General features: G+C 50.7%; 1 protein-coding gene and 1 long non-coding RNA gene across 3 annotated transcripts in view; one reads left to right on the plus strand and one right to left on the minus strand.

Moving 5' to 3' along the window:
- SPSB4 (splA/ryanodine receptor domain and SOCS box containing 4) overlaps positions 1-21248 on the minus strand; it is an 83554-nt gene that overhangs the window by 14075 nt on the left and 48231 nt on the right. Inside the window, exon 3 of one of the 2 annotated variants that reach the window (XM_073803769.1) lies at positions 11036-13746. The exons of the other annotated variant lie outside the window; for it this stretch is intronic. Within the exon in view, the coding sequence (XP_073659870.1) occupies positions 13742-13746 (5 nt within the window). The 3' untranslated portion in view covers positions 11036-13741. Of the gene's footprint in view, positions 1-11035; positions 13747-21248 lie in introns of those variants that run through there. 2 annotated transcript variants of the gene reach the window in all.
- On the plus strand, positions 2479-5702 carry LOC141278541 (uncharacterized). Its single transcript, XR_012331328.1, has 3 exons — positions 2479-2617; positions 3787-3927; positions 4921-5702. It is a non-coding gene; the product is annotated as an uncharacterized lncRNA (long non-coding RNA).

A 21248-nucleotide genomic window follows, 5' to 3' on the forward strand; every position in this document is an offset into this window, starting at 1 on the left:
ACGTGGGCCATCGTCAAATGACAGCTATTTTGTTTTCAGAGCAGCTAGTCCTTTAGGACAAAGTGCAAAAAAAAAGAGGCAGCTGGTGTGGTGAGCTGAGGACCTGACGCCCTGTGTGGGATGCTGCATGTCGACAACCACAGATAATTCCCACCAGAGGTCTGAGCAGGCCAGGAACTGGGGTCCAACCCCAGCCCTGTGGGACCCTGATCCAGCCCTATCCCTCAGCCTCTTCTACTTTGGGGGATGTTCCTTCCAATCTTTCCCCAGAAGCAGAAGCACGAGGACACTCATGAGTGCTGGTAGATTTTCAAAGCCCGTCTTGGTGTTCTGGGCTCTTTGGCTGGCTTGCTGGCGATGATGATGATAATGATGTGAACAGTCATGGCAAGGACTTACCTAGCACTTCCTGTGTCGTGAGATGTTCTAAGCAGTTTATGTCTTACTGTACTTATACTTCACTATGACCCGATGAGGTATTACTATCATGAAAGCCCATTTATGGACTGAGGAAACCAAGGCACAGAGTGACTCACCGAAAGCCACAGTTAAGTAGTGAAAAATGGGACTGGAATTCAGGCAGTGTGGTTTGGGGTGTATTCTGTTGCCAAACTCTCCTGGGAAGGTAGGGTGACAGTCCCTGCAAAGGAAATGCAGCCCTACTGATTCTGTCACTCAGTGACAGGTGCCCGCATGCCCCGGACCCCAACTCCACGTGGTAGTGCTAGATCACTGTCTGTGCACTAGAGGCCCCTGAATGGACTGGAGGGGGGCCCCTGACCCAACAAAGCCCAGCCCTGGCTGGCAGGTAAGCCATGAGGTGGCCTCGAGGAAGGACCCTGCCTATGGGGATAGTTACTAACGGGTTGTTCAATCCACCTGGTTCTGTCTGGGATTTGGCCTGAAGACCAAATCTTCAGGAGAGGAGAGGAGAAGGAAGCAGGTGCAGACCACGTGAAGGGGTCTTCTCCTCTGCAGGGCTGGAGACCACCAGAATCACCCATCCCTTCCTGGAGCAGCCCTGGGGCTGTGTTCCTTGCAACCACTAAGGCCAACTGGCACAGTTGACTCTTGTTTTCTAGCAAATCGCCAAGGTCAGGCCAACTTCCACTTGGGAAACGGCATCACTTTAGCCTCTTGCTAAACAGCACCGGCCCCAGGGGTTTAATATGAAGGCCTTCTAATGGATTTATTGTGTTTATTTGACCTTTCCCAGTGTGAGCCCAGAAACAGGCCCAGAGGAGGGTGGCAGAAGCTTGTTTTTCTTAAGCTAAGGAAAACTGATGAGTAAACTGAATTCTTGGTTGGAGTCTGCTGAGTTTTCTCACCCTGGCTCCCCGCCTCCCTTAGTTACAAGATCCAGTTAGACTCAGGAGGAACCCGTGTTTACAGGATAGCTCTGGAAGAGGAAAACTGTGTCTACTAAGAAGTGGTCAATGATGAGATCTGCAGATAAATATTTTCAGTGTGTCAAGAGCCCTGATAAGGGATAATCGTTAGTATATTTAGCAATGACTGCTCTATTTCCACTTCTAGTCTCAAGGCAAATGATTTCTTGTTTTAAAATAACTTTTCAAACAGTTCATGATCAGTGCATGAATGAAACCACTTCTAGTATCACAAGTATGGTTGGGTTTTTGACCAGAGGCTGCAAACTCCAGTGCCTAGGGGCCAGGCAGGTACCCTAAGTGACCAGTGCAGAGCAGACGAAAGCAGCGGGCAGGGGGAGAGTGGTGGGGTCCACGGACGCCGGAGACACACGCCAGGGGTCATCACTCAGCTCTGGCCTCAGCTCCAAGCAGGAATGTGGGCCCCTGTTACCAGATTCCCTGCCCTTTCCACAAAAGCCAAGAATTCAGATTTTTTTATGTGACGTTTCTGAGTTACTTTAATTTGGCATGGCCAAACGAAATATTGACATTTCTAGGCCCAGACACAGCCCTGGGCTGACAGTGTCACCTCTACTCAGAGTGAAGCTTATCTACCACCTTGCTGGGAAGTCGGAACCAGCCCACCCCACACGGGGGGCAGCCCATGCCCCATGAACTGCCAGAAGGTCTGATCCAACCACAGAGGCACAAACTCCAGGGGATCCACGAGTTTGCCCCCCGTCCTTCCACAGCCCTAATATCCACAACTGCATGTGAAAACCAGAGCTTCACGAAAACCCATTTTCTCCCTTTGGTCTCCGCGTGGATCCCAAGAGTCCAGATTGAGCAAATGTCACTCGCCCGGTCACCAGACACACCCACTCCTTCCCCCCACCAGCTCTCCGTGAGTGTGCAGGGGTGAGGACACTGGAGGAGAGGGCACCGCAGAGCTCCCCACGGGGGGACGGTAGTGGCGCAACCGCCTCTGCGGCAAATGCGGAGTTCGCCCGGGCGGGTGCTGTGTGAGCACTGCCCTTGGGCAGCTGCTCAGTCCTCACAGCGCCTCTGCGCAGGCCCCGTGTGCCCTCACTTTAGAGACAAGCAGGCTCGGGCACAGAGAGGGGCTTCCGAGAAATGGCACCGCCGTGGGCTCCGGAGTCTGTTCCTCACAAGACACCTCTCAACACCCAGAACTTTTCTGTATTTGGTGTAAGGTGCCTATAACATCTATCTTCCCATAAAATCAGGTATCTTCTTATTTCTTATTTTACTCTGGACAAGGGGTGGCGGCTGGTAGAGGTTTATGGACAAAAACATATTAGCAGAGAAAAATGACAGACAAAAGCAACTTTTTTGATCGTGGGAGTTAAGAAAATGCAGAAAAATCCCTTAGTTCAGGATGTGGCAAAACCAGTTTCCTAAAGGAACGTAGCTTGAGAATCCCCTTGACCTTGGATAACAGTAATAATAACCGACTAATACCGTATTATATACTTGCAAGTTGCTGGGAGAGTAGATCTTAAATGTTCCCACCACAAATAAGAAATGGTGATTATGTGAGATGACAGAGGTGTCGGCTGACACTACGGTGGCAATCATTTTGTGATATATAAGTGTATCAGATCAACACGTTTTGTCCCTTAAACTGACACAAGGTTATATGTCAACTGTATCTCAATAAAGCTGCAGAAATAAAAGGCTTATTTCCCAATTGAAATAACAATACTACTAACCTAAGGCAAGTAGCAGCTGCTCTCTGCTGAACCCTGCCTCTGGGCCAAGACGGGCCCGGCCACAGGGGGCTGAGATGCATCATCTCACCGGGCCAGCACAGTGAGTGTAGACACAGCACCATGTCCCGTGTTATTTCGCAGTGAGGAACTCAAGCATCGAGGCTGGGCTGCTGGCACAATACTACATAGAGGGTGAGGGGCGGGCAGACCCAATGTGTATTCGCTATGTTTTTACCACCAGGAGTCCCATATTTCTTGAGGATCCGCTGTGTGCCAGGCCAGGTGCTGGGGAATCACAAAAGGCAGACACCCGCAATTTGAGAAGCACACAGCTTCCTGAGGGGCCTGGGAGGCGAAGGGTGCTTCCCCCCGTGCCATGCTCAGCGTGACTAAGTTCACCCCTCGGGTATTCCTGCATGCACATAGTTGCCCTGTTGATGGAAGTCTGGTGACAACTTCCTTGCACGGAATTTTATTTTCTAATTGGGGTGAAGTTTGCATAACATAAAAGGGACTGTTTTAAAATGCGTGATTCAGCGGCATCTGGCACATTCACAGTGTTGGGCAACCATCACCTCTGTCAAGCTCCAAACCATTCTCATCACCCACAAAGGAAACCCTGTATCCATTCAGCAGTTCCTCCCCATTCCTTCAGCAACGGCTAATCTGCTTTCTATCTCTAGGAACGGATCTATTCCGGATATGCCATATAAATGGGGTCATACAATACACGACCTTTGCATCTGGCCTTCTTCACTCAGCATGTCTTCGAGGTTCATCTGTGCTGTAGCATGTATCAGAATTTCGTTTCTTTTAATGGCTAAGTAATACTCCATTGTATCGATATACCCCATTTTGTTTATCCTTTCAGCCACCGAGGGACATTTTGGGGTGTATTCCCCTTTTGGCTATTGTGATTAGTGCTTCTATGAATATTAGTGTATAAGTATCTGTTTGAGAACCTGTTTTCATTTCTCTCGGGTATACACTTAGGAGTGGAATTGCTGGGTCATGTCGATTCCATGTTTAATTTTTTGAGGAACCTGCCAGACTGTTTTCCACAGCAGCTGCATCATTGTACATTCCCACCTGCAATCTGTCCATACACTCGCCATTTCTTATTTTCAAATACTTGACTTTAGTTGGATAAGACTCTTGAAGTGAGAGACAGAAGACACAGGTCTGGCTCTGCCACAAGTTCATTGTGATAGTAATAACATATATATTGATTAATAATAATAATGACAGTTAGCATTTCTAGTGAGTTTACTGCACCAGGCACTGTTTTAAGAACTTCCATAAATTAACTTATTTAATCCCCACAACCATCAACATATTTCTTTACAGATGAGGAAAGTGAGTCACGGGGCGGGGGGTCATAATTGGCCAAGGTCACACAGCTAGTGGTCTGGGATTCCAACCCAGGCAGTCTTAACCCAGGTCTAAGGGGCACACATGGCAACAGTTCTCAGCCTGTGTGACGAGGAAGGGCAGGTCTCTTTGCCAGAGTAGGAGAACCCCTTTGCCAGATGAAATTTTATGTAAAACCCCAGTCTATTTAGCAGATAGAAGGGAAGCTGCTGGAAGGATGGGGTCCCAGTTTCCCACCTTAAGGTGGGGCCTTGGGGACTTCGGAGGAAGAGGGTTTTGGAACCCTCTAGCAAATTCCACGATTCTGAGTGAGATACTGAGAAGTGAGTGAGAAGACAACATCTCGGACTCTTGACCAATGGCAGGCAAGGGCACAGGCTTTTGCTTTTAAATTTAATGTGTGAGAACAATACCTTAGATTTACAAAGCATGTTGTCTTTTCCAAGGACCTGCACGAACATCCTATTTGCTGTCAGAGTGAACCATTCCAAAACACATTCAAGGATTTATGAGGTCCTAAAGAACCTCTGTTGACTAGAACACAGTACTCAGGAACGAGGGAGATGCGCTGATTTCAACCACGTGCCAACTGGAGCAGCTCCACTGTTTTCCTGCTTTTGTTTCAGCTCTTGTGGGGCCTCTTTCCTGCCTCGTCCGTCCAACCTAGGGACCCAGAATCACCACCAATGTCTGTGCACTTACTATGTGCTGGGCCTGTGCTCAGAACTTCTTTTTTTTTTTTTAATAAATTTATTTATTTTATTATTTTATTTTATTTATTTACTGTTTCTGGCTGCGTTGGGTCTTTGTTGCTGCTTCGTTGCTTTTCTCTAGTTGCAGTGCACGGGCTTCTCACTGCGGTGGCTCCTCTTGTTGTGGAGCACGGGCTCTAGGCATGCGGGCTTCAGTAGTTGTGGCACATGGGCTCAGTAATTGTGGCTCGAGGGCGCTAGAGTGCAGGCTCAGTAGTTGTGGCGCACGGGCTTAGTTGCTCTGCGGCATGTGGGATCTTCCCAGACCAGGGCTCGAACCCGTGTCCCCTGCATTGGCAGGCGGATTCTTAACCACTGCGCCACCAGGGAAGCCCACGTGCTCAGAACTTCTGACACATCATCTCCCTTCATCCTCACTACAACCCCTTGAGGAAGGTGAGACAGATCTGTGGTCCCTTAGCCAAAACCCTGGGGCAGACTGTTTGGGAATTCAGAGTTCCAGAGTTGAGTAACTAGGTTGCATATGCCACGTGTCGCCTAACATCCCAGGGGTCTGGGGCAGCGTCTGCAATCACACACATTGATATTTCTATAGCGAAACCTATGAATATTCACACTGAAATAAGAAACGACTCAAAACAGCCTCACACCAGTTCAGGTTGACCTGGCTGTCAAAGGAGTTTGCCCCAAACTTAGGAAAGAAGTTTTGATTTTCAGAATGTAGTCTTGTGCTAACATCTTCATCTGACGAAGAAATGAGGCTCTAAGAGGTGGAGTGGCTTGCCTAGTGAGGGTAACGCAACAGGTGGGTCCTGGAGGTAGGATTCAAGCCAGAAGTCTGCCTTGAGAGCCCATGTCTAAACATGGGAAAAGAGCACAGATATCTGGGAGAAGCAACAGAGGGTTCGAATCCCTGCTCTGCCACTTCGGAGCTGTGGGATCCGGCTTCCCCCTGGGATCCTCGGCTTCTGTAGAGGTTGTTAGGACTATTCTCAAATGTTCCAGCTCTCACCCTCCGGGCACAAAATCACCTTGCCCTTTCCTACTCACCGAAGTTAGGTGCCACCATAAGTCTTGCCTTGGCCAATGAGTGGAAGTGTGGTGTGTCACTTCCACCTGGAAGCTTTAGCAGCAAGCTGGTCAGGGCATTGCTGCCTTCTCTTTTCCATTAGTGACCATTAGGATCTGCTTCTAGTGACCCCGGACCTGAAGTGAGGGCACAAACCTTGCAGAACAGAGCCTCCAGGGGACTAGTGATGAGCATGTACCAAGGGCAAAGACAAATCTTGGTGGTTTGAAGTCAGTGTGACTTGGGGCTTGTCTATTACTGCAGCAAGACCTGGCCCATCCTGACTGATACAGGCTCCTTCTCTATAAAGTAACTGGGGTGAAGACTGAATTAAGTGGCACATGTAAAGTTCCAGGAGAGTGCCCGACCAATGACATTAGTTGATTCCCTTTCCCATGCTCAGCCTGAATTCCCCAGCTGTAAAGAAGGGTGGGGGAGGGAGAGCGGAGGAAGGCGGTAATAGTTACCTTGCTCTGTTTAAATAACTGAAACTACTGTTAACCCACGAGGTATTCATGGGAAGGATTTTGTGGATGTTTACCAATGTATTGAGTCATAGGCGTCCCTCATCCCACCCTGGCATTGACGGAGAGGCTGGGTGGAGGTGCAGGGAGGTTGGGGACAGAATGTCAGCCCCGAGACAAACAGCTGCCCAAGGACTTCAGGTTCCTGATGGAAGTGACAGCTGTGGACCAAATATCCCCAAAGGCGGGACTGCAAAGGGCCCGCTTGTGTCAGGAGGAGGTTAGGAGGGCCAGGCAGCCTGCTGACAGCTGCTGAGCACGGGGGAGGCACCACTTCCTCCGAGAGGGGCGCCAGATGCAGGGAGCGAGGCTGCATGGAGGATATTCTCCGTGATGAGAATGCGCAGTTGCCAGGGGACTTGCATTAAGACCCCATTTAGCAACACCGATTAAGGAGCTATAAATAGCACCTGAGCTCTTTCACAGGCCATAAAACATACTTCCCCGCATCGTTGCCAGCCAGCAGCCTGCCCTGCTTAATTGGGGCTCAGAATAAAATACCTGGGATGCCACTTCTGGATGGAAGGCCCGTGTTGTCTTAGGGACCAGCTGCTGGGCTAGGGATGGGGCAGAGGCTGGACACAGGGCTGCTGCCGCAAAGGTGGGAAGAAAGAGGAGAGAGGAAGGGGAGGGGAGAGCACACGTCTGAAGGTGACTGTGGAAGTCTGGAGCCACACCACAAGAGGCGGTGCTACGTCAGCTGACGGCCTGCAATGACCACCCAAAACAGCAGCCGCGCCCCTCACCTCTGCCAACTGCTGGTCTGACAAATGAGGACCACCGAGGCAGGGAAGTGGGCCTGGTTGTCCCTGGGTCGATGTGAGGGCAGAAGACTAGCGTTTCGGTCCTATCTCAGTCACTGGACAGCTGGGAGACCTGGGTGGGGGGCTCCCCACTTTCTCTGGGTCTCTGGTCTTTTCCACTGCAACACGAGGGCGGCACGAGAGGTCTCTAAACTCTAGATGCTCAGCCTGGGGCGCTACCTCGGAACTCCCACCAGCGTCAAGAAGAAGGAAGAAGCCCATCGTGTGCTGAGTCACCTCCAAGGTCCATGAAGCGGAGAAAGAAGGGTGTGGGACTTCCTGGTGGTGCAGTGGTTAAGAATGCAGCTGCCAATGCAGGGGACGCAGGTTCGAGCCCTGGTCCGGGAGGATCCCACATGCTGCGGAGCTACTAAGCCTGTGCACCACAACTACTGAGCCCGTGCGCCACAACTACTGAAGCCCTAGAGCTTCTACTATGCGCCTAGAGCCCATGCTCTGCAACAAGAAGCCCATGCACTGTAATAAAGAGTAGCCCCCGCTCGCCACAACTAGAGAAAGCCTGTGCGCAGCAACCAAAATTTAATTAATTTTTAAAAACAGAAGAAAGAAGGGTGCGTGTCAGCAGGGAGGGGAATACTGCTGTTTGTGTATTTTCGAAAAGTATCTTAGAAGAAAACAGGAGACTCTGACAGCACTCGTTGCTTCTGGGGAGGGTGGCTGGAAACGGGTAGGCAGGGAACTTATAACTGTTATTTTAAATAAACCTTATGAATGCATTTAGTGTAAATAAAATCTAAATTTAAAAACTACGAGACTTCAGAAGGCCCAGGTTTTAATGAAGGAATAAATGACAAACTAGACCAGTGGGGTCTCTTTCCATGGACTAGTCTCTTCGCTGCTACTCTCTGCTTCACGTGCTCCTCAACTTGGCTGTGTGTTTTAAGCCTCTGTGCCTTTGCACATGCTGCGCCCACCCCCGAAATGCCTTTCTCAGCAGGGCCCAGGTCTGATTCTAGGGTGTATTGGGACCTGGCACAGAGTGCCACCCAGCACAACACTCTGGGTCTCTGAGGACTCACGCACACACGCAGAGCATTCATTTCCGATGATCCCCTTGTGGTTTATATGCAGAAAATCAAGTCTCTGCTCTCACACCACCTCCTCCCTTGGCCTCATCTGAATGTGCTGGGAAAGTTAATTTGTAACATTGGCCCGAGCAAAATACAATTAGGAAGGGATGCCCTGTAGCAACAAGTACTTGCAATAGAGGTACCAGCAATGCCACGGTGAGGGGCCTGACTGAGGAAAACTGATTTTGTGATTATTCATGGCAAAGATGTCGTCTGGGCCTTCACCTCGGCTGCCTTCCTGCTTGCCAGCTCAGGAATCCCATGGTAACGAGGCACCCCTGGAGAAGGGGCTGCCAGGCGGAGTGTCTTGGCTCTGCAATTTAACTGGCTGGAGGAACTCAGCAAGGCCCTGACCCTCACTCGTCCCATCCACTGCCTGGGGGGCTTGGACCAGGGTCCCTCTGACCCTCTCTGGTTCCCATCTATACCTTGGAGGGGGCTTGGACCAGGTCCCTAAAGCCCTCCCTATTTGGAACTCTATCTGGAATTTTAAACCTCTGCCAAGCAGGGCAGAACAGTGAGAGAAGCCCACTCTAGATAAGTAATATCTCGCAGTGAACATCAGAGACAAGAGGAGGGGGTGTAAGGAAGCCCCAGTAGTTACAGGAAGATATTCACATGCAAGGCACACGCCCATGTGTAAACCCCGAACCCTAAGAATGGAAGTCATCATTTTGTTTTGTTTTGTTTTGTTTTTTTGCGGTACGCGGGCGTCTCACTGCTGTGGCCTCTCCCATTGCGGAGCACAGGCTCCAGACGTGCAGGCTCAGCGGCCATGGCTCACGGGCCCAGCTGCTCCGCGGCATGTGGGATCTTCCCGGACCGGGGCACGAACCCGTGTCCCTTGCATCGGCAGGCGGACGCTCAACCACTGCGCCACCAGGGAAGCCCGGAAGTCACCATTGAAATGTGTCCTCAGCACGACTGTCCTCTGTGGATGGTAGCATGGGAGGACAGGATACGGTTGCTACCAAATGAAACTTCCCAGGGGCAATGAAGTGACGCTATCAGAAGGATGGCCTTATCCCCCTGATTTAACTGAAAGATCAATCATTTATAAACTTCCATTCTACTAACCCTTATGTTAGTTACTAATGGATTCCTGATGGTTTTGCCTCCAGCATCCTCTGCTTCCTTTTTTAGTAAAACATCTTTGGATTCCCTTGTGGAGTGTGTTTGTTTCGAGACTTTGCCCCCTCCCACCTTCAGGGGTGGAGCCTGTGACAGGGGCTGAGCCAGTCAGCACATTCCAATCCAGTGGCCACGGTGACTGGTTGAGGGGGGGGCGGGGGGCGGGGAATGTGACCCAAATTGGACCAATCAGAATGCATTCCAGGACCTGTGCTAGGCAAAGCTAGCGCAAGCATGCTGGCTCCTGCTGGATAAGGAGGGAAGTTCCTGCAGTCATTCTGGGATGCTAGAAAGAAGACCCCAACCATGGGACCTCCGTCCAGAATGTGTGTGTGTTGGAGGCGCTTAGGGATGGTGCTCTGTGGGATGGGAGATCTAGGGATCAGTGTGGAATCACTGCCTTTACTTAGATTGTGTCTTTTCATGTAGGTTGAGAGTATGAGGACCTAAAGCCCCATAAGACACCCCTAAGGCACCACTAGGCTTGAAGGAAGAAAGGCTGAGAAATAGAGAGAAACCAGATCTAGATCCTGGCAACGGTGTCTGAACCCTGGATACAGGTGAAGTTGAACCCAAATTTACCCCAGAACTAAAAAGCACATACATTCCCTTTATCAACGTAAGGCAGTTCGGGTCAGGTTTCCGGTTCCTTACAAGTGAATACACTAATAACCTCCCCCACTGTGCTAAGTCTTCGCTAGATCCTGAACTTAAATTCTTGGACTACAATCAGAGGTCATTCCTGTTGGAAACACCCTAGTGTGTGGAAGAGGATCTCTGGTCCCCTGAAGAAAGGCAGGGGGCAAGAACTGACCTTAAGCGCCTGGAGTCTGAGAGAATCCCAGAGAAAGAGTGAGAACCCACAGCGGGCCAAGCCGCCCACTTGCAGGAGAAGGTGCTACCTTCACACAGTGGCCTGAGGGCTCCGGAAAGCCCTACTTGCCCAACCCCACTTCCCCCTGTGGTGTCTCAAAATCTACCTGCATAAATTTCCCAAGTTCAATGCAACACAAGAGAGACAACGAAGAGTCAGGGAATGTCTGTTAGAAGGGATCTCCAGGAAGAATACCAGTCCATGCCGGAGCTGCACAATCAAGGATCTGCTGTCCAGAGAGCGGAAGCGGCTGGCTCAGGGCCAGCAGGGTGGGTCTAGGGCAGGGCACAGACTGGAGCCCCTGCGCTCTCACTTCCAACACAGAGTCCCTCCCACTGGCTGCAGTTGCTGTCTGGTTGTCTTTTTTTTTTTTTTAACATCTTTATTGGAGTATAATTGCATTACAATGGCGTGTTAGTTTCTGCTCTATAACAAAGTGAATCAGTTATACATATACATATGTCCCCATATCTCTTCCTTCTTGCGTCTCCTTCCCTCCCACCCTCCCTATCCCAACCCTCTAGGTGGTCACAAAGCACCGAGCTGATCTCCCTGTGCTATGCGGCTGCTTCCCACTAGCTATCTATTTTACATTTGGTAGTGTATATATGTCCGTGCCACTCTCTCACTTTGTCCCAGCTTACCCTGGTTAAGTCTTTGCTCTTCTCTTTTAAATCTCTCTCCCCTGTTACGTATGCAAAGACTCTGCCACCAGGTGGCAATATGGAGTTACCGCATTCGGTGTGGAATTCAGTGGGCCTCATAGATTTGCTTTTACATAAAACTATCTTTATTCATCTCAAAAGATAATTGGCATAGGAAGCTATGATTAATTTGAATAAAACCTCGAGGACAAACCAGAAGATTATAATAGGGTTACACACATTGTCTGTTCTTTACTAATTACTTGCCTCTTTCTAACACTGCTGAGGGAGGGAGTGGAGAGAAGCTAGGCTTTGAAGTCAGACTGGCCTGGCTGTGAAACCCAGCTCTGCTTAGCTGTGTCTTAGCTGTATGTGTCTTAGCTGTAGGTCTTAGCTGTATGTCTTCGAAAGTCACTCCTCTTTGAGCTCCACACGTCCATCCATCTGTAACAATGGGTTCACTACTACTCTGGACAGGGCTGCCGTGAAGGAGAACTTCCTTGTGGCATCCCCAGGGCTAGCGTCCAGCAGGTGCCGATTAGGTCTCAGCTGAAGCAATGAATTCCGCATCTACTGAAGTGTTTGGCGTAATACAGCAAGTACTCTATAAATGACACTTATCAGAGGCAGAAGGGAAGCAGTTCTACCAGTGAAATTACAGGCCATGGGCAGTTAAAAAAAAAAAAGGTAGGGGGGTTTGTAGGGGATGTGAGAACTCAGCGGAGGCCAGAAATCACAGTGTGTCCTGGCTGCCCATGAGCTTACTGCATAAGGTTGATGCTTTTCAACCTCAGTGCACATCATCCCCCCTCACCGTGCACCTCGGCTCTGAAACCCCTCTAGAATCCTCTCTGCCTCGAGAGGAGGGTCTGCAGGACAATTTCCATTCAACTCTCTCCGTGAGCTCCCTGACCTCACCTGTGGGCAGGGGGCTAACGGTCCCCAAAGCATGGTGTTAAAGAAGATTCTCGGGGAGCAGGGTCTCCTCATCTAACACCGGCTCGGGGGCTGGGTTCCCAGGCTCAGGGCCTCATTCTCTCCCTCTGCAAAACCTGCAGCTGGCTTGGCTGGTGCCCACGTCCCCTCCAGAGGGAACACCCCTCGCCCTCGAGCTGACTGGCCTTCCCAGGGGCACAGGATTCACGTGACTTCAAACCTTCTCAACTCTAAAGGAGCAAATGATGTGACACTTTATTTTTCCCAAGTTGAACAGGCAGAGCCAGCACCTCATAAAGTGATCGGGAAAATATTTGGCTGGTTTTGTAAGCCGGGGCCACAAAGGCTCACTTGTGATGGGTGGCCCTGCCCAGGTCTGGGCAGCGAGGTCCGCAGACGACCACTGCCCGCTTGACACCAGCCACCTGCGTGCAGGCCACGAGGCCTGGCAGCCTCTCAGCCCCGCCAGGCCATCTCCTCCCACCTCCCACACCCTTCCAGACCCTGAGCTGCCAAAAACAACACCAGACATCGGCCCTGCAGGGGGGATTCTCGGGGTGGGGGGGGGCAGGGAGGCCCTCAAAGAAGCTTCTGCAGACTGGTCAGTGGCAGCCACCCAGGAGAGGTCTGCAGTGTGTCTGGGTCATGGTCTGGCCCCAGGAGGGCTCCCCTTAAGGAATCCACCCTCAGGCCTCCCAGCCTCCCTGCCTTTGCTCCCGCCATCCCCCCTGCCTGGACCACATCTCCCTGTCCTCTCCACCCACCCCTCCCCAGCCCTGCAGAACATCCTCCATCCTATCATCTGGGCCCACAGGGACTGTTCCTCTGCACGAGCTGACAGGACTCACTGCCTGTGCCTCTCATGAGATAATGAATCTCACCCTTCTTGGGGTGCCTCTTATTACTTAATGGTGGGATTATTTATTTCACTGACACCTCATTTATTTGAAACTTAGGGAAAGAGCTTTTTCAACATCAGTGAATTTTTCTGACAAGTTATCCTTGTAAGTACCAACTTACTTTCAGCTTGATCTCTTTGGGTGGGAGTTTTTCTAAAATGCATTATGCCTTCATTTTTTTTTTAATTTTATCTTTTCCATTTTACTGAGATATAATTGATACATGACACTGTATAAGTTTAAGGTGTACCACAATAATTTGATATATGAATATACAGCAAAAGGGTATTATGTCCTCCTCTTAAATGAATTATCCCTGGATGGAATGGAATCCATTTTTCAGGATGCAGAATTACAAAAGAAAATACCACCTCTGGTGCCGTGCCCTTGCTCTGTTCGGCTCCCGAGTTGGGGGCTGTGTGCCCCTTTGCTGACTGGCCCCAGATGGCGATGCTTTGGGAGCTCATGCTTGCTGTTGCTGTTCTGTGTCCCTCCACGTGGGTAGGTGGTCCACGCTGCGGGGGATGAAGTTGGTGTGTTTGCCTCTGGCCTCACCTACCCGCTACGCTCCCATCTGCTGTTTCTATTCTGTGAAGGGAGGGGGACGCAGATAACAAAGCGTGTGTCAATGCCAGTAGGATGTAGATGAACAGCAAACAGTATCTGAGAAGGGTTCCTTTCAAGGCCCCAAGTGAGCCTTCCCGTTCGCTCTCAGGGTCGGGGTTGTGTAGAGCTGAGGGTGCCACATAAGGGCACTGTTCCTACGCTGATGCGTCCGTGGGGTGACGAGTGGGATCCCCTGTGCCCATACAGAGCCTGACCCAGGGCAGCTCAGAGACAGCACCCAGCTGACTTGCTCTGGGATGTGTGACCTGGATGGGGCTCATCCCAGAGCTCCATCATCAGCTCTTGCTTTAGAATCAATTGCATCCTAAAAGGGCAGCTGGGCCTGCAGGTGGAGCTGGCTCAGCCTCATCACGGGCTCCCAGGGGCCGTGGCTTCAGGTCGCTGGCGGCTGCCGTCTCCAAAGGGTGTGGCTTTGGGTCGGGTAAAGATTTCTAAAGCCTTGTTGCAAACAATCGCTGCATCTGATCTGTGGTTCTTGGGAAGACAGAGATGTCCAACAACTTTATGCAGCACGCAAGACAGGCATGGCCACTTAGGAACCATCTGGTTTCTTGAAGTTACCACAGCTGGTTCGGGCTGCAGTAACTCCTCTTTTAAGCCCTGGGAACAGAGGGGCTGGACAAGGCGCAAGCTGGGTGCAGTGACTACACTGCACTGTCAGGATCCAGGGACGGGGGAAGAAAGGGCCTAGGAGGGCCCTGGAGACCCCAGGTCGGGTGTGCAGGCAGAGATGTGGCCTCTCTCCTCCAGGTAGGGTGGCCCTGCTGCCCTGAAGTTGCTGAGCTCTGCCGGGCAGCGTGCTCCTCCCTGGCGATGATGCTTTCCTCGAGCGGTTACTTTGACCACGAGGCATCTCGAAGGTACCACTTGGCCGCCTGGCCTTGGGCACTGTTAGTGAGCTTGTAATCTCGCCCATACCCCAAATTATCCTCACTCAAAATTCTTATATACACAAAGCTTTACTTCCTGCTTGCTTCCTTTGACCATTTTTTTTTTTTTTTTTTTGGCTGCACTGCCCAGCATGCAGGATCTTAGTTCCCCGACCAGGGATTGAACCCACGCCCCCTGCAGTGGAAGCATGGATTCTTAACCACTGGACTTCCAGGGAAGTCCCAACTTCCTTTAATCTTTGTGAGACCCTGCCTGCCCCCCACTGCCAGCTTTGTTTCCTGCCATGCTCCATGTGTGCCACCTGCCATCTCCATTCCTAAACTGTACCAGGCTCCTTCCTGCCTCAGGGCCTTTGCACACGCTGCTCCCTCTGCCTGGAACACCCTTTTCTTCACTCTCACCCCATAGCAGACACTTTACTAGTTTGTTAATTTTTCCTCTGAGCTTACAGGGTCCCTATATTGGCCTTCTCTGATGCCCAAGACAGACCAGGCCCCTCACACACTCTCTCAGCACCCTCTGCTTCCCCAGTGTGACGCCTAACACGATAGGAACCACAGGATAATCTCTGTACTTGGCTGTGACACGTCTCCCTGTGGACTTGTAAGTTCCATGGGACGGGGTCCCCGGCTGCCTGTTCATGGCCTTATCTCCAGCACCTAGCACAGGGCCTGGCATATAGTTCACAGTCAGTACATACTTGCTATTAATCAATGCCCACACCCTTCACTCCAACTCGAGCCATGCCAGGCTGCCCCCAGAACCCAAGCCCTCTCATAACTCTAATTTCTTGCTCTTTCTGCCTGGATACACCTTTCTTGCCTAAGTAATTCCTGCTCTTTGATGAAGGAATGAATAAATCAATGAAAGCATGAACCAATAAACAAACTGTCAGAATGTCAGAGAACTTATAATTCTCTGAGGCCCTCCCCTGCACGACTGAAAAGGCACCGAATGTGTGGCAAGAGAAGTATTCATAGAGGAAAAGGCCCTTGAGTGGGAGTACTGCCCACAGCAAAGCTCAATGAACGCACAAGCATCCTTCTAAAATGCTTCTGGGAAATCCTAAAGTCTCTGGTGAGCAAGGGCTGGTGAGCGGAAACGAATAGTGCGGAACCTACTCTGATGAATTTGAGATGGGCATGCGTCATCAGTGCATCTTGAACTGAGGGTGCTGTCTGTTGTTCAGCTTAAGGAAGGGGAAAACATTCATAAGGTGGAAAGAGCCTAGGCGTCTGTCATCTGGAGAACATTATGCAGGTAGTGATAAGAGCTACCTGGCAGTGATCACGTCAGCATGCCAGCGCTGTGCTAGGCAGTTTGTATGCCTTATGTTATCGAATCCTCAAGAGAACTGTGAAAGGTGGGAGTTATATCCGTGTTGCAGATGAGAAGATGGAGGTTCGGAGGGGTTGAGTAACTTGGCCGAGGTTACAGAACTCGCTGAGGCAGAGGTGGGCTTGACCCCGAACAGCTGGACTCCCAAGTCTCTGCCCCGGCTACAGAGCGAGGTGCTGACCAGGGGTCTCCGGGCAGGCGTCCCCCAAGCTGAAGGCGAAGTGCTGCCATGGAAACAAGGTTCCCAGCTTCCGGCCCTGCCAGGTCTGTTTCCCAAGTCTTTAACCAGGTCTCCCCCAGCCTCCCAGCCTGGGGGTCTGCAGTGGCCAGGGAGGAGGGGAAGGGCAGCCCTCAGACCACTCGGGCCAGGCCACTAGGGCACATGGGGCCAGCCTGTGGTGGCGTGGTGGTGGCAGTTTCCAAGGGGATAGCAGCTGGGCTCTAAGGCCCCCGTCCTTCTCCACAGGGACCTCGTCCATTGCCGGCCTTGGACAATCTGGGGGGCGTGGTTAAGGGCAGCCCCATTCACCTCCCACCTGTCCTTCCATGACTGCAGAGCTGCAGGTCCCATAAAGCCCGTCCTCGGCCTCCTGGAAGTTACATCCCCACGTGGTCACCATGTATCTCCACCACCAGAGGAGCAGCTAGTTGGCTTGGGCCCTGGAAACGGGGGGGCTCTGAGCCGTTCACAGGAACTCCTTGTCAGGTTCATGCAAGAAGCATTGCCCAGAGAGCCACTGTGTGGTTAACTGTCTGGGCACCGAGGGCGCCCTTGCCTTCTCTCTCTAGGCTCCAGGCTCAGGCCCAGGGCAACCAAGTCCTGGGAGGCAGGGTGTCCCCTCGACAGGCTCTAGTCCCCTCCATCCCTCTGCACCTGTCCAAGCCATCCTGAGGCACCATTCCTGAGCAAATGGAGACCTGTGTTGAGCAGATGAGGCTTTACCCTCTGTGCTAGTTAGCTAGGACTGCCGCTACAAAGTGCCACAGAGACGTATTGTCTCACAGTTCCGGAGGCAGGAAGTCCACAATCCAGGTGTCAGCAGGGTTGGTTCCTTCGGAGGCTGAGAGACAGAGTCTGTTCCAGGCCTCTCCCCTAGCTTCTGGTGGTGTGCCGGCTATCTCTGGTGGTCCTTGGCTTGTAGACACATCCCACTGATCTCCGCCTTCATGTTCACGTGGCATTCTCCCAGCAGCTGTGTCTCTGTGTCCAAATTTCCCCTTTTTATAAGGACACCGGTCGTATTAGATTAGGGCCCACTCTCATGACCCCATCTTGACTTATTACATCTTATTTCCAAGTGAGGTCACCTTCTGAGGTACTGGGAGTTAGGACTTCAACATATGAATTTTAGGGGCACACAGTTCAACCCATAACACTCTGTTTAGTTTATGCAAGGGGAGGCCAGGGTGATAGGGAAGAATGATGCAGCCCAGCAGCTGACTATAGCGTAGCCGGGTTGACAAGAGCCCCCAGAACACCACTGGAGAGCCACGAAAGAAAGGGAGACGTTTTGCGCAGAAGGTAGCACAGGGTGGGCAGAGCCACGGCAGCCAGGGCAGGGGGCCACGTGGCTGCCGCAGGGCCATGACAACCACTGCAGCAGACCCGTGGCTGCCCAGTCAGGCCAGGGCAAGACGAGTCAAGGCAACGCTGCAGCACATGTCTGAGGGCCGCACAGTCTACGACAGCGCCGAACAGAGGGGATTCTCAGGAGGTGAACGTAAGCCATGTTGGCCTTTAGGTCAGGCGGCCCCAAGGGGCCGGACAACCTCGGCACCAGCCTATTCTGATGCCCCAATCTCTTGTTCTCAACTAAATCTGAGTTCACGATAAAATGCCTTCCCGACGGGACTCACGACCGAGCTCACTTAACATAAATTCCCTCTAAGGAAATGGTGCCCACCCCCCAACCCCTGGCCCGGGGCCTGAGACTCTGCAAGGCACTAACCAAAGGTCTGAAGCTTCCAAATATACATGTTAGCTTAATTAATTAGAGAATCCTTTCCTGGAAAATCAGTTGGCACTCAGTATCCGCAATCTCAAAAACGAGCCGTTCTTTTTACTCCTAACCATCTACCACGCTGATAGAAATAAAAAGGGCAGCAAGCAGAAGCAGAAGCCTTCACTGAAGCATTATGTACAAAAGGGAAAAACTGGAAACAACCTCAATGTACAGAAGTGAGGATGGGTAATTACATGACGACATAACCTAATGGTGATGTATTATTTAGTCATTAACAATTAAATGATCCCACCAACACCACCACTGCTTAGCACTCTCCTAGAAGTACGGCCAAATAATTAGTAAGAGAAAGAAAGAAAAATTGTCATTATCTGCAGACAATATGCTTGTCTACCTAGAATACCCAAGGGGATCAGAAGGGAACCTACTAGAGAAATACGAATTCAGTGAAGCCGAAAATCACGAGTAATCAAAAATCAGCAGCTTCCCACTAGACAGAACCAGCCAGGAAATAGAACGGAAGATAGGATTCCTTCCATGATAACTACAAAAAAGATGAAATACCTAGGGCTAAACACAACAAGATACGTGTAAGACTTGTAAGAATAAAAATTTAAGTCAGACTAAAGGACATGAAAGAAAACTTGAATAAATGGAAAGGCATTTTATGTTTGCAGAGGAGTACTCAATAACTCAAAAACACCAATTATCCCCTAAAATAATCTAAAATGCAGTATGATCTCGATTAAAATACCTTCAGGTTTTGGGGGACCTTACCAAAATGATTAACTAAGGTTTGCCCGGAAAAGTAAACACAAAAGAAGAAACAGAAAAACCCTAAAATAAAGAATAATGAGGGAGGAGCGGTCCTACGGGCTATTAAAAGATTTTTAATCATAGCGCTACAGTAATTAAAACCATGTGGTCCTGGTGAAGGCCTAGACGGATGGATCGATGGAATGCTGCATTTCTCCAAGAATCGGCAAAAAGCTGCTGCTCCTAAGAAAGTGGTCTGGTGGAGAAGGAAAGGCACGGGGAGCCAGACAGACCTGGGCTGTCCTCCCAGCCTGTGTGGCCTTGGACGTCTGTGGCTTCTGTTCTGAGCCTGTTTTGGTCTCATGTGAGTATCGTGAGAATTTAAGAAGGTTATGTATGTAAAGTGCTCAGAACAGGGTCTCAAATGTACTCACTGAAAGGTCACTATGACTATCAATAATTTATTATCAATATTATTTTTATTTTAAAATTAATTTAGGACTTCCCTGGTAGTGCAGTGGTTAAGAATGCACCTGCCAATGCAAGGGACACCGGTTTGAGCCCTGGTCCAGGAAGATCCCACATGCTGCGCAGCAGCTAAGCCCGTGCGCCACAACCACTGAGCCTGTGCTCCAGAGCCCGCAAGCCACAAATACTGGGCCTGTGTGCCACAACTACTGAAGCCCGTGCACCCTAGAGCCCACGTGCTGCAACTACTGAGCCTGCGTGCTGCAACTACTGAAGCCCACGTGCCTAGAGCCTGTGCTCCGCAACAAGAGAAGCCATCGCAGTAAGAAGCCCGTGCACCGCAACGAAGAACAGCCCCTGCTCGCCACAACTAGAGAAAGCCCGCGCGCAGCAACGACGACCCAATGCAGCCAAAGAAAAAAAGTAAAATTAATTTAACTATGAATATTACCACCCTGCCACCCAATCAGAGGCCCCCTGGCCTTGTGTTCTGTGGCACCAGCCACACCCCAGCTCCCCATCTGGTCCTCCCTCCCTAACAGAGCTGCCTGCAGATCCCCGACCCATCCCTCCTTGCCTAACAGAGAGAGGCCAGTCCCCGTCCTTCATGGGAGACAAGCAGAAAGTCCAAATAAAGAGACCTTAAGAGATGCTCCCAAGAAAGGATCAAGACTTTGGGAAATGTGAGTCTTCCGAGAGATGGTGGTCAGCCTCGGAAACACACTCTCTTCTTGTTTAAAAGCCTTGGTCGTGGGCCCAGGACGGTATCATTGAAGCTCTTCCCCTTCTCAGGGTGGGTGAGGGTGGCAGCAGCGGAAGAGATGGAGGAATCGGCATCGTGGGCCCAGGAGTCGACGAAGGCCCTGGCCTGACTTCAAGGAAGGCCTGTGTTAGGGCAGGGGGGGTCACTGGGTCACACAGGTGCTGGGAGCTAGCGATGGAGAGTCCCCCCTGCAGGCTGAGTGGTCTGGCCTCGTTCTGGCCACCAACACAGACTTCCAAGAGAGAATGGAACAAAGAGAAATGGTATTTCAGGGTGATAAGCTAGAAGCCATGTACCAAAGACACCAGGTTGAGGACAGGGGACCCAGAGACAGGAAGGTCAGCCAGGACACTGGTGCAGCTGACCAGGAGAGAGGGGAAAAGACAATGGGCCTGGTTCAACCATGGGGCATGTCAGGCACAAGGCTCTGGACCACAAGTTTTTCAAGGGCCTTAAAAAATGTTTGAGGACTAGGGTGAATGTATTGATTCAAAAGCTACTGAAAGAAAATTAAAATTAATACATGTTAATTAAATACTTACCAAAAAAAAGCATTGTGTCAAGAAGTCAAGTGCAACTCAGCTGACAGTTACACCTTCGTTATATTTAATGTAGGATGTTGTGCATTTTTAACATGTTTCTTATGATGATGTTACCACCTGTGTAAGCAGCACAAGCTGGAAATGATAGATAATACCGAGCAGGGAATTAGAAACCCAAATGCCCTCCACAGTCTAGGAAATCTGGTATAGTGCAATAGGACGGAACCCATCAGGGATTTCTATAAAGTCCTGCTCTTAGGCCTTGGAAGTAAATCTGGCTGGCAGAACATATTATCCTGTGACAATAATATTCTGTGACAATATTATTCTGTGACATAATATTCTGTGGAAGAGAGTCACAAGCTCCCTGGCACTGGAAAATGAGAGCCGCCTGCTCAGTTAGCTAAGACTAACAGAGACCACATCAAAAGAAGTATGAGGTTAGGGCTTCCCTGGTGGCGCAGTGGTTGGGAGTCCGCCTGCCGATGCAGAGGATACGGGTTCATGCCCCGGTCCGGGAGGATCCCACATGCCGCGGAGCGGCTGGGCCCGTGAGCCATGACCGCTGAGCCTGCGCGTCCGGAGCCTGTGCTCCGCCACGGGAGAGGCCACAGCAGTGAGAGGCCCGCATACCGCAAAAAAAAAAAAAAAAAAAGAAGTATGAGGTCCAAATGAAAGGAGGCGAGGTCCCAATATAACTTGGGTTGGAGAGGCCCTGACTATGCGTCATACCATCTACCT

Source organism: Tursiops truncatus, chromosome 4 (genome assembly GCF_011762595.2).
Source record: "Tursiops truncatus isolate mTurTru1 chromosome 4, mTurTru1.mat.Y, whole genome shotgun sequence".
Taxonomy (NCBI): domain Eukaryota; kingdom Metazoa; phylum Chordata; class Mammalia; order Artiodactyla; family Delphinidae; genus Tursiops; species Tursiops truncatus.